Source organism: Alexandromys fortis, unplaced genomic scaffold (genome assembly GCF_014885135.2).
Source record: "Alexandromys fortis isolate MF-2015 unplaced genomic scaffold, M_Fortis_MF-2015_v1.1 scaffold_31, whole genome shotgun sequence".
Lineage (NCBI taxonomy): Eukaryota > Metazoa > Chordata > Mammalia > Rodentia > Cricetidae > Alexandromys > Alexandromys fortis.
In genome coordinates, this window is record NW_026067974.1 from 5943726 (window position 1) to 5959100 (window position 15375).

At 46.6% G+C, this 15375-nt stretch overlaps 1 protein-coding gene across 1 annotated transcript in view; it reads left to right on the forward strand.

Annotated features, from left to right (window-relative positions):
- Window positions 1-11454: 11454 nt before the first annotated feature.
- The window catches only part of Spag9 (sperm associated antigen 9), a 125815-nt gene continuing 121894 nt past the window's right edge, over window positions 11455-15375 (forward strand). Inside the window, exon 1 of the mRNA XM_050156765.1 lies at window positions 11455-11955. Within this exon, the coding sequence (XP_050012722.1) occupies window positions 11653-11955 (303 nt within the window). The 5' untranslated portion in view covers window positions 11455-11652. The remainder of the gene's footprint in view (window positions 11956-15375) is intronic.

Below are 15375 nucleotides of genomic sequence, written 5' to 3' on the forward strand. Positions count from 1 at the left end.
AGCATGCAGGCAGATGTGGAGCTGGAGCTGAGAGTGCTACATCTCATAGGCGACAGGAAGTCCACTGACTGTCACACTAAGGGGCGTGTGAACAAAAGAGACCTCGAAGCTGGCCCCCACAGTGACACACTTCCTCCAACAAGGCCACACCTTCTAATGGTGCCACTCCCTTTGGGGGCCATTTTCTTTCAAACCACCACAGGGTCAGTATATTGAAGGTTAGGTCCACAAGAGAAGTGATAGGGGAATGCATGGGTCAGTGTGACATACTGCATAAGAGACTGGGGTCTCTCATGGTGCTAAATTGTCAGTTAGTCTTTGGGAATAAAGGCCCCGTGGGAATAGAATATTAAAATTAGGAAAAGGCCAGACAGTGGTGGTGCACACCTTTTAATCCCAGCACTCAGGAGGCAGAGGCAGGTGGATCTCTTTGGGTTCAAGGCCAGCCTGGTCTACAAGAGCTAGTTCCAGGACAGGCTCCAACGCTACAGAGAAACCCTGTCTCAAAAAACAAAACAAAACAAAAAATTAGGAAAAGTAGGCCAGGTGATGGTAGTACATGCCTTTAATCTCAGCGCTTGGGAGACAGAGGAAGGGCGAATCTCTGAGTTCCAAGCCAGCCTGTGAAACCCTGTCTCAAAAAAACAAAACCAAACAAACCTATATGAATGTATGTATGTATGTATGTTTAGGGAAAATAGTGAAAGTGGTTAGCTTGAAGAATATATTTTGAAATCCTTAGAATTCTAAGGTAATAGATTTAGAAAACAAGTCTTTTTTCTTGGCTTTTCAAAATTTTTAGTCAAATGAGGAGGGTTTTTTTTTTTTCATTTCAGCTTCTTCACTGCCAAATGAGGGGGAAGGTCTACTTTAGTTAAGAAAGGTATCTGTTGTAGTGAGCTTTGGACTTCCCATCAAAGTTGCTTCTCTTTTCTTCTAAACATTTCTTTATTTTCATTTGTGTGGATGTTTTCCTTGCCTGTATGACTGACTATGCGGTGTCCACATCCACAGAAGAGGGAGAGGAGTGTTGCATCAGACGATCGTGAGCTTCCTAGTAGGTGCTGGGGATTGAACCTAAGTCCTTTGGAAGAGCAGTCAGTGCTCTTAACCGCTGAGCTCTCTCTCTCTAGCCTCCATTTTTGTTCTTGTTTTTCTTGATCTTGATAGCTTTGTCATCCTTTTACCTGTCTATGAGCAGAAAATTCTTCAATGTTCTGAGGTTTCAAGATTTGTGGCTGGCACCTGGTGAAAACTCAAGATTTGTGTATGTTGAATTAGAATCTTAGTTTAGAATCTTGACTGGTCTGGTACTCACTATGTAGACCACCAGGCTGGCCTCAAATTCATGGAGATCTGCCTGCTTCTGCCTCCCGAATGCTGGGATAAAAGTCGTGCTATCATACCTGGTACCCAAGACTTTTATTTATTTATTTATTTATTTATTTATTTATTTATTTATTTATTTTTCAAGATAGTGTTTTCTAGTAGCTATGGAGCCTGCCCTGAAATTTGCCCTGTATACTAGGCTGGGCCTGAACCACAGAGATCCACCTGCCTCTGCCTACCAAATGCTGGGATTAAAGCCATGTGACATCACTACCTAGCTCCCAAGATTTTTTTTTTTTTTTTTTTGAGACAGGGTTTCTTTGTAGCTTTGGAGCCTATCCTGGAACTATCTTTTGAAGACCAGGCATGCCTCTGCCTCCCGGGCGGACATTTTTAAAGAGAGGATCTCATTATGTAGTTCTGACTGGCCTGGCCTGAAACTCACTACATAGACCCGATGGTCTGAAACTTTGGGTGGTCCTCCTGCCGCTGCCTCTCAAATGCAGAGATTACAGGTATGAGCCGCTGCACTTGGATTTTAGGGAATAAGGTCTTAAAATTTACCTATTCCAACTCCCATTTTATGTTTCCTGCGGCCATATTCTTGACTTGTGCTCTTTATGCAACCCGTTGACAGCTGTGGTCACGAGGGCCCAGTATTTCTCAAGCTCCGTTGACCAATTTTAAACAATTCTTACCTTTCTTTTTCTCTTCCCCCTTTCTCTTCATTGCTTTGAGGCACAACCTTCCTATAAAGCTCAAGCCGGCTTACAATTCACTTATTTAGAACAGGTTGACCTCAGAGTCTTGATCCTCCCGCTTCAGTCACCCACATGACTAACCTCACAAGCCTGTGCCCCCAGGGTGAACTTGCTCTTTCCTGAGATATAAAATTCTGTTGCATTAGAAGGGATGTCTGTGGGCACACATCCTCCTTGTTCAGACCCATGTGCTTATTTATGTTCAGCGGACTATTGTTTGGTTTTGACTTAGAAACTTGAAAGCGTGTGTGCACATACACGTGTGACATGTGGTGTGTGTGTGTGTGTGTGTGTGTGTGTGTGTCATTGGGTTTTCCTGATAAGCACTTTTTTCTTTTTGAGTCAGGGTCTCTTTATATAGCCCTGACAGTCTGGAACTTGCTATGGAGAGCAGGCTGGCCTCAAATGCAGAGAGATCAACCTGCCTCTGCCTACCAATTACTGCAATTAAAGTATCTGCCACACTGCCTGGCAGTATGCCACAATGCCACGATGTCCAGTGTAGCACTTTTACCTGATGAGCCACATGGCTTGGCTTTCGACTTGGGAACTTGAAGCAGAAGTGTAATGGGGTGCTGAGCTGAGAGTCACTAGTTCAAGACCCCGGTTTCTACATGACCATAAGCTATGACTGGTCCCTCCATTGTGAAAGGATGCGCTTGTGTGCCCCTCAGTGAAGGCTAACAAAGCTCCTGAGGCTGATATGTCTCACAAAGCAAGGAGTAGACCATCCTGCTGGGAGTTACTGGCCCTCTGGGAAAGAAAAGAGCAAATGCAGACAGAGGGCGGGAGCTTCAGACTCTGCTGCCCCTTGTGAAACTGAACTGGATAAATGAGTATTTGTTCCCTGCTGCTGGTGTGTGGGGCTGCTGGTTGGCAAATGCAAACAACGCTTAGGTTTTCATCTGGCTCTGCTGTCCCTACTAAAAATAATCCACCAGTGTCAGACAAGCTGAGTCATTTTCATACATGACTATGTGGAGGAAAAGTGACAAAGGTCACCAAGGCTCTGTGGACTATTTCCCTTAAGACCAGACGCACCCCTGTTCCAACCAGCCCCTCTTTTTCTCTGTTGTTATCTTTTTCTTTCAGAGAAGCTGGATACCTTAAATAGAAAATGTTTTCAACAGCAAGGTATTGTGATTCAGTTTGCTCATATCCTGTTTCTGCTTATGGATTGACCTTGTCTTAGATTCCATTCATTTATTTATTTTTACTTTTCTGAGGGGTAGAAGTTGATACTAATCTTTGTTTTTTTTTTAAATTATATATATATATATTTAAAGCAATCTTTTTTCATTTTACATACCAATCCATGTTCCCACTCCCTCCCCTCCTGTTGCTCCCCCCCCATTTTCCCCCACCCCACCCCCATCCACTCACTCCTCAGCGAGTGTTAGGCTTCCCATGGGGAGTCAACAAAGTCTGGCATATCAGTTTGAGGCTGAGCAAGGTATCCCTCCAAAGAGAATGGGCTCCAAAAAGCCAGGTCAAGCACTAGGGATAAACTCTGGTCCTGCTGCCAGTGACTCCACAGACTGCCCACGCCACATTACTGTCACCGCGTTTAGAGGGCCTAATTTGGTTCCGCTGCTGTCAGTCCAGAGACAGTGAGCTCCCACTAGTTCAGGTCGGCTGTTTGTGTGGGATCCTAACCTTGGTAACTGCACTTTACGGTCTGTAGAGTGATTTCATATATAGTCATCGCTCCCAGTGATGTGGCAACCAGAGGACAGGTTCTAGCTAGACTACTAGTGTTCTGTCTTTCTTTCTCCCCACCCCCAAACAGGATCTTACTCTGCAGCTCTGAGCCTTGGCTGTTCTGGAATCACTGTGTAGCGTAGGCTGGCCTCTCATGTGAAATAATCTTCCACCTCGACCTCTGGAATGCTAGAATTACAGGTGTGAGCAACTCTGCCCCGCAGAAGTTAAAATCTCAACAAGAATGAACCTGAAGGTCACCCCTCGTGATACCTGTTTAAAGACTGCTGGCGGTACAGGTGTAGTTCAGTGGTGCTTACCTAGCTAGTCCCAGGCCCTGGGCTGACCCTATAGCACCGCCAACAACAGCAACAAGCCTTTCAAAAGCAAAGGCCACAGGGCACTCTCAAAAATACTCTGATACTCTCTTCAGGAGCCCGACGTTCCATAGCCAAACTTCCTCTGCAAACGTGTTGCAGTTCGCATGGAGGGATGAGTCACTTGGCTTTGCGTACAGCCATCCCAGCAGACCTGAGCCCTGGGAGCTCTCTTCCTCTTTCAGTGACGTTCTCCCTCCCTAGGTGGGAACACGAGTGTGTGAAACAAGGAACACAGACTCAGATAGAAATAACCTTGGCAGCTCCATGAGGCTGGCTGCACAACTGGACTGATAATTCCAGCCTTCCCCTGATTATAACTGTGGCCTTAGGAAGAAACTCCTCCCTTCCTTCCCTCATCAACTCCCGGTCCCTTGCCCAACTACTTGCCTTAACTGTCTCCACTAATTTTGCAAGAGCAAGGAATCTCTTGGAATGGAATTTCCTTCCCTTTAGGAATCAAAAGTAAACACTCCAAAGTCCACTGTGACCTGTTTTTCCTTGATAATTCTTGGTCTTTATGATAATCTCAGCCTTGGGGATTAGAAGTGGAGTTCTGGGAATAAGAAACATAATTAGGAACTGACTACCAGGCTCCTGTTACTACTACTAAAAGCAGAGTCAGTATTTTATTTATTCTTAATCTGTGTGTTTGTGTGTGTTGTGTATGATGTATACTGACTCTGTGTGACTCGGGCATCTGTGTGCCACTGTACACATGGGGAGGTCAGAGGACAACTTTCCCAAGTCAACCATACACTATGGTTTCCAGGAGCCAAATTCCTGTCTTTAGGTTTCCTTGGCAAGAGTGTTTATGTACTGAGCCATCTTAATGGCACATTTTATCTTTATTTACAACATTTTTTAATGTTTTATTTGTTATGAGACAGGTTCTCACTGTGCAGTCCTGGCAGGTCTGGTCCTCAATATGTAGTCTCTTCTGTCTCTAAGAAAACTGAGATATGTCTTAACACCTGTGGCTCCTCCCACCTCTCTTCTCCCTCTCCCTGCCCTAAACTTCTGCTACTCCAAGGATGAACTTCACTTTCCTGGCCCCAGCTTCTCTGATTTCTGTATAATCCAGTCATTTTGATTTTGTACTCTCTTTGGTCTCTTGCTTGCTCTTGGCCACTGGGTCCTCTCTTGGTCCCCCTGCCCCTTCTCTCTTCACTTCCTCTACCATTCTCAGGCCCCTCCTCTCACTGCCCGGTTCAGTCTGGACCCTTCCAGATGCCTCTGCTTTTCTCCCTCATATCTACAATAAAACCGCAACCCTATGTAGGAGCAATCATGTCCTCATTCTTCTTTCATAGTCCAGTCTGGTCTGGAATTCAGAGATCCTCCTGGCTCTGCCTCTGGAGCACTGGAAGTGAAGGGTGAAGTCTACTAGTAAAAGGTAGGAAGTGGATATAGACAGCTGCAACATCCTGCTGCAGTCCAGCAGCTCCTCTCAGTGGATGGTGAGATCCTCCAGCCTGGCCGACAGTTCCCATCTGGCAGGCAGGCACAAATGGTGGTGGTTATCTTTCAGGTGTGGTGTTCTATCGTGGCCATGAACAAAGGGTCTGTCCCCTTGACCAGCTCCACCATCGCAGGGACAAAAATTATAGTCTGGAGTGCTGGGCATCCTAGCTTGCTCATATTTGAGCATGTATGGAGTAGCGGGGAAGCCGGGGTGTTTCAATATCCTTCTGAGCCAACCCTCCTCTTCCTCAGCATTTTCCAAGTCATCTACTCCTTCATCCTCCTCCCAAAGTCAGTCACATCATCAGATGCTGTCCTTCTCTTATAAAACCACAGACCAATGAAAACCACACCTCAATTCATTCATTCATTCATTCATTTATTATTTTTGGTGCAGTCTCATGTAGCCCAAGCTGACCTGGAGCTCGCTATATAGCTAAAGCTAGCCTTGAACTTTTGATCCTCCTGCTTCAAATTCCCAAGGACTGAGAATATACTCTTGTGCCACTGCACCTGGCCAGAGCCAGCTTTGTCTGTCCTAGAACTTGCTTTGTCTAGAACTTTGTCCTAAAACTTGTCTGTCCTAGACCAGGCTGGTTTCGAACTCACAGAGATCCGCCTGCCTCTGCCTCCCAAGTGCTAGGTTTAAAGGCATGTGACACCACTGCCTAGCTATAATTTTAATTTTTTAAAAATATTTATTTATTATGTATACAATATTCTGTCTGCGTGTATGCCAGCAGACCAGAAGAGGGCACCAGACCCCATTACAGATGGTTGTGAGCCACCATGTGGTTGTTGGGAATTGAACTCAGGACCTTTGGAAGAGCAGGCAATGCTCTTAACCTGTGAGCCATCTCTCCAGTCCCCTATAATTTTAATTTTTAAATTACATTTAGTGTGTGTGTTTGCAGAGGTCAGAAGACAACTTATGGGAGTAGCCTCATTGCTTCCATGTGGGTGCTGGGAACGGAATACACAGCACCAAATTTGGCAGCAACATCTTTACTCACTGAGCCATAGAATCAGAATTTTAGGATGATCTTTTTTTCTTTTCAAGACAGGGGTTTCGCTGTGTAACAGCCTGGCTGTTCTGAAACTTGCTTTGTTGACCAGATAGATTAGCCTCTATCTCACAGAGATCTGAATGCCTCTGCTTCCTGAATGCTGAAAATAAAGGTATGCACCAACACACCCAATTGAAAACTTCAGTCTTTAACAAATCCCAATATTCAGGGCTGGAGAGATGGCTCAGCAGTTAAAGCAGTGACTGTTCTTCCAGATGACCTGGGTTCAATTCCCAGCACCCACATGGCAATTCACAACTGTCTGTAACTCCAGGGTCCAACATCCTCACACAGACATACATACATGCAGGCAAGCACCCATGAACATGAAAATAATTTATTTTTAAAAAACCCAGTATTCTACAAGTGAAGAAATTACGTCTTTCTAGTCTTTGCTGTGGTGACTGGCACTGAGTAGGTGCTCAGTAAACATAAGTTGGTTCCCACCAACCTAAGTTGTTCGTAATGACATTCTATATGAGACTACAAAGTTCTTCAAAACCATTTTATTTCAACTCTCTTATACCAGGTTATGTGTTCCACTGGAACTAATTGTCTCTAAATATATAGTTTTATTTATTTATTTATTGTACTTCTGGCAATTCAACCTATGGCCTGGTGTATGCTAAGTAAGCACCATTATGCTACCTTTCCAGTTCTCTCTCCCCCCATGTATCCATCCTTCTATCCATCCCCAGTACATACATGGTGCTCATGTGCTCACGACCACCTAAAACTCCAGTTCCAGCTGTGTGACACCCTCTTCTGGCACTGCAGGCTTGTAGTATCCAGACATGCATGCAGGCAACACATTCATTCACATAAAACTGGTTCAAGCCAGTTCAGTCCAGTTCAAAACCAGTTCAGACCGGTTCAAGCCAGTTAAGACTGTCTCAAACTGGTTCGGACAGGCTCAAACCTGTTCAGACCAGTTTAGAATGGTCAAGACCAGTTCATACTAGCCGAGACTGGTTCAGACCAGTTCTAGCCGGTTCAAACTGGATCAAGCCCGACGAGACCAGTTCAAACCGGTTCAAGCTGGTTGAGGCCAGTTCAAACCAGCTGAGACCGGCTCAACCCAGCCCAGACGGGTTCAAACTGGTCGAAACCGGTTCAAGCCCATTCAGACCAGCTCAAAACCAGTCCGGGCTGGTTCAGGCCGGCCCAAAATGGTTAAGACCAGCTCAGACCGGCTGAGACCGGTTCAAACTGGTTAAGACCGGTCAGTACTGGTTCAAACGGGCCAAAATCGGCTCGGAGCCAGCTCAAGCCGGCTGAGACCGGTTCAGACTGGTCGAGACCGGTTCAAAGCGGTTCAGACCAGTTGAGACCGGTCGAGGCTGGTTGAGACCAGTTTAGACTGGCTAAGACTGGTTGAGACCGGTTCAAACGGGTCAAGACCAGGTCAAGCTGGCCAAGACCGATTCAGACCGGTTCAAACTGGTTCAGAACAGTCGAGGCTGGTTCAGACCGGTTTAAGCCAGTTCAGATCAGTTGAGGCCAGCTCAAGCCGGTTCAGATCAGTCGGGACTGGTTCAAAACCGGTTTAGACCTACTAAGACCGGTCGAGGCTGGCTCGAACTGGTTCAGACCAATCCTAACCAGGTCAAACTGGTCGAGACCGGTTCAAACAGGTCAGAAACTGGTTCAGACTGGTTCAAGCCGGTTCAGACCAGTCAAGCCCAGTTGAGACCGGTTCAAACTGGTTGAGACCAGTTCAAGCAGAACCAGTCCAAACCGTGTGTCTGTGCTGCTGGGGTTATATTTAGGAAGTGGTTCCCTGTGCCAATGCGTTCAAGTGTACTTCCTAATTTCTCTTCTATAAGGTTCAAAAATTTATTTTTATCTTTATCTCTCTCTCTGTGTGTGTGTGTGTGTGTGTGTGTGATGTGCATGTCCTTGGAGGTCAGAAAAGGGCACTGGATCACTTTGGAGCTAGATATACTGACAGTTGTAAGCCACAGGGGTACTGGGAACTGAACTCTGGTCCTCTGCAAGAATAGTACACAGGTCTTAACCACTAAGCCATTTCTCCAGCCCCTTAACAGTTTTACTATTATTTAAACGCCCAAGTTCAAAGTCTATTGTGAGACTAAAAGCAAACTCTTAGCTGTGAGTCCTTGTAAATTCAAAACAAAATTTCTTTCCTCCAAAATGCAGTAGCATTCATTTCCACTTGAAGGTGAAACTAGAAAGGAAATTAACCCATTTCTATTAATGTGTATTGCCACTTGACTGTGGCTTACCGGCATGAGTCTAACCAGCATCCGTCTCGGAGAAGAGAGCCATGGCTTCCTTCTTCTGCCATACTTCCCTTCTCCCCAACATTCTGTTTGGTCTACTCCACCTATCTAAATTCTGCCCTAGCAAAAAGTCAAGGCAGTTTCTTTATTTGACCAATGAAAGCAACACATAGAAAGAAGATCCTCCTACAAAATCCCAGCAAAATTCTTCAAAGACTTCGAAAGAATGGTACTCACTTCATATGGAAAAGCAAAAAACTCGGGATAGCCAAAACAATCCTGTACAATAAAAGAACTTCGGGCATCACAATCCCTGGCTTCAAACTCTACTACAGAGCTACAGTCTGAAAACAGCCTGGTACTGGCATAAGAACAGACAGGAGGACCAATGGAACTGAACAGAAGATCCGGATATCAATCCACACATCTTCGAACACATGATTTTTGACAAAGAAGCAAAAAATATCAAATGGAAAAAATAAAGAATATTTAACAAGTGGTACTGGCATAACTAAATATCAACATGTAGAAGATGAAAATAGACCCATATCTATCACCATGCACAAAACTCAAGTCCAAATGGATCAAAGACCTCAACATAAAGCTAGCCACACTGAACCTTATAGCAGAGAAAGTGGGAAATACACTTGAACTCATTAGCACTAGAGACCACTTCCTAAATATAACCCCAGCAGCACAGACACTGAGAGAAATAATTAATAAATGGGACCTCCTGAAACTAAAAGCTTCTGTAAAGCTAAGGACACAGTCAACAAGACAAAACGACAGACTACAGAATGGGAAAAGATCTTCACTAACCCCACATCAGACAGAGGTCTGATCTCCAAAATATACAAAGAACTCAAGAAATTGATCACCAAAAGAACACGTAATCCAATAAAAAAAAATGGAGTACAGACCTAAACATAGAACTCTCAACAGAGGAATCTAAAATGGCTGAAAGACACTTAAGGAAATGTTCAACATCCTTAGTCATCAGAGAAATGCAAATTAAAACAATTTTGAGATTCCATCTTACACCTATAAGAGTGGCCAAAATCAAAACCACTGATGACAACTTATGCTGAAGAGGTTGTGGGGTAAACGGAACACTTCTGCATTGTTGGTGGGAATGCAAGCTGGTACAACCCCTTTGGATGTCAGTGTGGCGATTTCTCAAAAAATTAGGAAACAACCTTCCTCAAGACCCACATAAAAGTTTGAAAAAAAAAGAAAGAGATAGGCTACTTTGGATTCACACTCACCTAACTGGGCAGCATTCCTATAACCTGGATATACACAGGGGGTAAGGGTGAGACCTCAAACTAAGGGGTAGTGTAGCGGTGGTGAGAGAAATGGGCAAAACAAACACAAAGTTAGTCCTGATCCCAGTTTTCATCTTTTTCTTTTTGCGTTTATAGATTGGCCCTTGTTCAACCTCCATAGCACTTTTGGTGGTTTCTGGGAAGATCAAAAAAGTAGGAGGCTTTGGTGACTTTCTGGATCCTCTAAACACTAAATTGAGGGTATTTAGAACCCCAGGAGGTGGCCGATTTTCTCCCCAATAACTTCCCTTATTTTTAGATGAGTGGGAGTCGGTTTTTTCTGAGTCACCTATGGCAAAGAGAAGGCGCTTTTAGGAGTGCCTTCCGGCCAACTTGAGGATGGGAAATGAGAATACAGGGAAGTGATCTTTGACTCAGTCTGCCCAGGGCTTGGGTGTTGTGGCATTCCCCATAAATGACGCACTCCCAAGCGGAGTGACCTCACGTCACGGGATCTATTCCCACCACTGACTCCACCCCATATCCTCCTAGCTTCCCTTCTTCTCACTTACTGGCTCCGCCTCCTTCCAAGATCAGAGAGGGGGTGGGGTGGTTGGCTGCAGCCTAGAAATGCCTTTCGTGGGCGGGGAGCAGAGACACCCAGTGTTTGGAAAAATGCTATAAGTGACACTCACTTTCGCTTCTCCAGATGCTTTGCACTTCTGGTTAAAGCTATCCCTACTCCTCTCTAGCCCTAAACAGTATGAGATTACTCGAGGCAGCCTTAGCCTTTAGACAGTCCTTTCTCTTAACTGCGATTGTTTTCCTTCTTCTCTGAGTCTGGAATTCTCCGTAGGAAGTGGTTGCAGTCCCGGCTCTCTTTCCTGCTCTAGCTGCGTGACCTTGACTAACCCACAGCCTGGGCCTAGTTTCTTTGTCTGTGAAACAGGGGCCAAACGTCTGGCGCATCTTGAAGGCGCTGCGTGAGCTGTAGGGAAGAGGACGCTCACCCTCTGCAAAGAGTTGTCACCCTCCAGAGCCCCTCCCTTTCCTTTGGGAGCGCCCAGCCAACCCACCCTCCCGCAGTAACTCCGTCCACCTCGCGCCTCAAACCCGCGCGGCGCTGGGTGTTGGCGTCACAGCCGGCGCACGCAGCTGCAAGGCCCCGCCTCCGGCCGCGCCTGGCCTCCCGCGGGGGCCCCGCCCACCGGGGCGACGCGGCGCCGGCCCCGCCCCACGGGTGACGCGGAGCGCGCGCGGCCGGGCCGCCCCGGCAGTTGGTGCAGCGGCGGTTGGGGTGAGTGCGCTTACCCCACCCCTCCCCTCCTCGGCCCGGGCCCCGGCCCCCATCCCGCGGGGCCCAGCCCCAGCCTCCGCCGTGCCCGTCCCGTGCGGGCCCGTGCCGCCCCTCAGCCGGCGACGCCCGGGACCGCCCGCCTGCCACCATGGAGCTGGAGGACGGTGTGGTGTACCAGGAGGAGCCCGGCGGCTCCGGGGCCGTGATGTCAGAGCGGGTGTCCGGCCTGGCCGGCTCCATCTACCGTGAGTTCGAGCGGCTTATCGGGCGCTACGATGAGGAGGTGGTCAAGGAGCTGATGCCACTGGTGGTGGCCGTGCTGGAGAACCTGGACTCGGTGTTCGCGCAGGACCAGGAGCACCAGGTGGAGCTGGAGCTGCTGCGGGACGACAACGAGCAGCTCATCACCCAGTACGAGCGGGAGAAGGCGCTGCGCAAGCACGCCGAGGAGGTGAGGGCCATCGGCGGCGGGGGCGGGGGTCGCGGCCCGGCTGTGGACGCTGGGCGCGCCGGGATGGCCTCCGAAGGGCAGGCCTGAGGCCAGGGCCCCGGGAGATGCTCCCCAGCCTCTCGGGACTCCGGGACCCCGGCCGGCACTGGAAGCCCAGGCAGGCCAGCGAGTGTCCTGGAGAGGGGTGAAGTGGCAGAGAAGGCCCGGGGAGGAAGCGACACCCTGGCAGGAGGGCACCTGGGGCTGCCCGAGGGCGGAGACTTGCGGGCGTCTGGTTGCTTCTTGTTTAGGGAAGTTTCCGACCACCGTAGGCCTGTCGGGTGCCTGTTTAAACTTTTAGCATTGGGGAGGGGGGCAGTACCGTCCTGCCTGTGAGTTCCGCTGCCTCTGGTACCTTTCCAGGGGGCTGCTGCTTTGGGAAGTTAGAGATCTCCCTCTTTCGGTCAATTGCTTCTTGACATTTAAAGCCTCTTGAGAAGGAAGTCTTATTTTTATGCCTCATGTACCTTGCTTAACACTTTGTCAGCCGCTTAGATGTGGAATAGCAGTGCCCTGTAAGAACATAAAGTTCGCTCGTTTTCTTTACGAATGCTCCTCACCGAGGCATTCCCTTCGTATCAGGTGGTAACCTTGGACAGTTCCCTCACAGCCTCCTCTATTTATAAAGACGACTGGGGGGCGGGGTTGAGGAGGTGTGGGTGCGTGTTGCAACACTTCTGTCTGCGTTTGCTTTGCATACTGCAGTTTACGAGTGCACTTGGCTGGCTCTTAGCTTGAACACCTGAGCAGTGACCTTTGTCCTCTCACCTGAATGTGAGCCTTTTGGAACACTGGGCTGTAAATGATCCTCTGGCTTTTTGAGCAAGTTAAGGATTTTAGCCTTCGGGTTGAGTGCCTTGGCATTGTTTCTAAGGAACTTTTCTTTGGCAGTCAAAATACCCTCCTTGTTTTGCTTCCAAGACATCTAGTACACCTAGCTAAATACATGTTGATTGAAGGAAACTAATTATTGAAGGGACCACGTGTTGTTTTTCGAAATTTCGTGACAGGTTTGGAGGATGTGAGATTTGTCTGCCAGCTCATTTCCTAGTATTAAGTAGGCAGCACCTTCTAAAAGTTTTTGTTGTGTGCATCTCTTCAGGCAAACGATTATTATTTTTTTTAAGAAATTCCAATTATAGTGGTGCTCTCTACTCGATTTTGCAGTCCCCCTGTCTTAAAAGGATGACATTGAATTTGCCAAACAAAATTGACTTTATTTCAAGAGTGTATCCAAAATATACAGGTAGGGAAGGGTTGAAAAAAAAAAGATGAGATCACAATTTCTGTTAGTTTCTCAGCTCTGTTTATAAAACAGATCAAGGCCTTTGAAGTGGCTTGCCACTTGTTGGTGCTGAAATAGGCCTTTGCCATGGTGTGGATGCAATTGGAAGAGAGTGGGGCCACAGGTACGCAGAGGTCAAGAGCTGGCCCAATGTGCCCATCACCTCTGGTAAAGCGAAGTGTTCTCATCAGCCTTAGACTCCTGTCATCCGTGTAAACAGGTAAAATGCCAGAAAACCATCTGTCACAGAGTGCAGAATCAGAAAATAAAAGTACTAGACTCTGTTTATATTTAATTTCTTAAGTAAATGACCTTAAAATAGGCTATTCACTGAGTTTCTTTAAAGTTTATACTTTTTATTTTTTTTATTTTTTATTTTTCGAGACAGGGTTTCTCTGTAGCTTTTGGTTCCTGTCCTGGAACTAGCTCTTGTAGACCAGACTGGCCTCGAACTCACAGAGATCCGTCTGCCTCTGCCTCCCGAGTGCTGGGATTAAAGGCGTGTGCCACCACCGCCCAGCTAAAGTTTATACTTTTTAAGTTACATATTTCAGATCTCCATAAAAAGCCTTTGAATTGAGAATATTGATGAAATTCTAGTTGAACCGCTTCCCAGACCACAAACATAAAACTACTTCATCACCAGCACTCATGTAAGATGATAAGCTGTTTTGCCTGTCCCTAGAAGTTTACTCTTCCAGGCCAATGCACAGAGTGGATTCTTTAATTCTCTCCCTGAATGCTCAATGCCTTTAACTCAGATTAAGAGCATGCTCTTATAGCAGAAGTGCTCCATGGAGGGTATTGACAGCCAAAGTAATTTGAAAGCATGATGGTTGTCCATCTCTAGAGTGTAAAGTAAATTCTGGCTCTTTGTGGAAATTTGGGGAGGTATGGAAATGAAGAGGGTGTTAAGGGGTCTGGGAGGTACTGTAATGTCTTGCCTGCAGAAATTGCCAGGAAGGAGGCAGAAATGTAATCTCTCATAATGGTTGTACTTAATTTGAATATACTCCACTGTTTTTGCTTTTATTTGAATTGTGTGCATGGTTATGTTTCAGTGACTCCTTTGGAGCTGTTTTAGGAACTGGAACATAGCTCAGTGGTAGAGTGCCTGTCTATTCGAACTGGGTTCAATCCCCGGCGTTACAAAAGTTAAACACCAGCACCAAATAACAGCAAACAAAATACACAGAGGCAGGGTTTAGATATATTTGTGCCAGCTTCAAATGCTAATAAAGCCTTGCATCTGCCACTCTTCCCTCTGGGTTCTCTGACACGCATCTTTCTCTAACCCAGGCACAGCAGATGCTTTTGCTCATGTTATATCCTTGTCATACAACGTCTTCCCCTCAGAGCCTGACCTGGCTAGCTCCTCCCTTCCTCTTTCCTTTTCTCCCTCCCTTTTCTTTTTTCTTTTCCTTCATCCCTACCTTCTTCCTTTTATCCTGACCTGTGCTTTCTTTCTACTTGTAAACTTGCTCTTGTCCACATTAGCCTTGAACTTGAAATCTTCTTGCCTCCGCCTTCCAAGTCGTGAGATTATAAGCTTGTACTGTCATTCCCAGCTAGTTTCTGTCAGTCAACTACATGTCAGTTTAAATTTCACTTTTTCATGAGACTTTCTTATCTGTTATGTACTGTGCGAGCCTTGTGAGTCCATTTATTTGCTTTCTTTTCTTTATTTCATATATATATGGAACTGGTCTTTTTCCAAGCCTGGCCTAGAACTGACAATTGTGTCTTAGCTTTCTGGGTTCTGGAATTATAGGAGTGTATTACCGTGTCTGGCTCATTTTTCAAACATATACTGTTTATTTATGTGAGCATGCTTGAGGATGGGTGGATGTTTACCAAGGCTCATGTGCAGAGGTGAGAGGTCAGTTCTTCCAGTCTACCATTTTTGTCTTGGGGATCAAACTTGGGTTATAAGGGGCTGAAGAGATGGTTCAGCAGTTAAGGGCTGGTACTGCTCTTGCAGAGGACCCACGTTCTGTTCTCAGAACCCCTATTCGGCAGCTCACATCTGACAAGGGGGATCTGAGGCCTAAAGGCTCTTTGGCCCCTGCGGTCACATGCACATACCCACAAGCAAA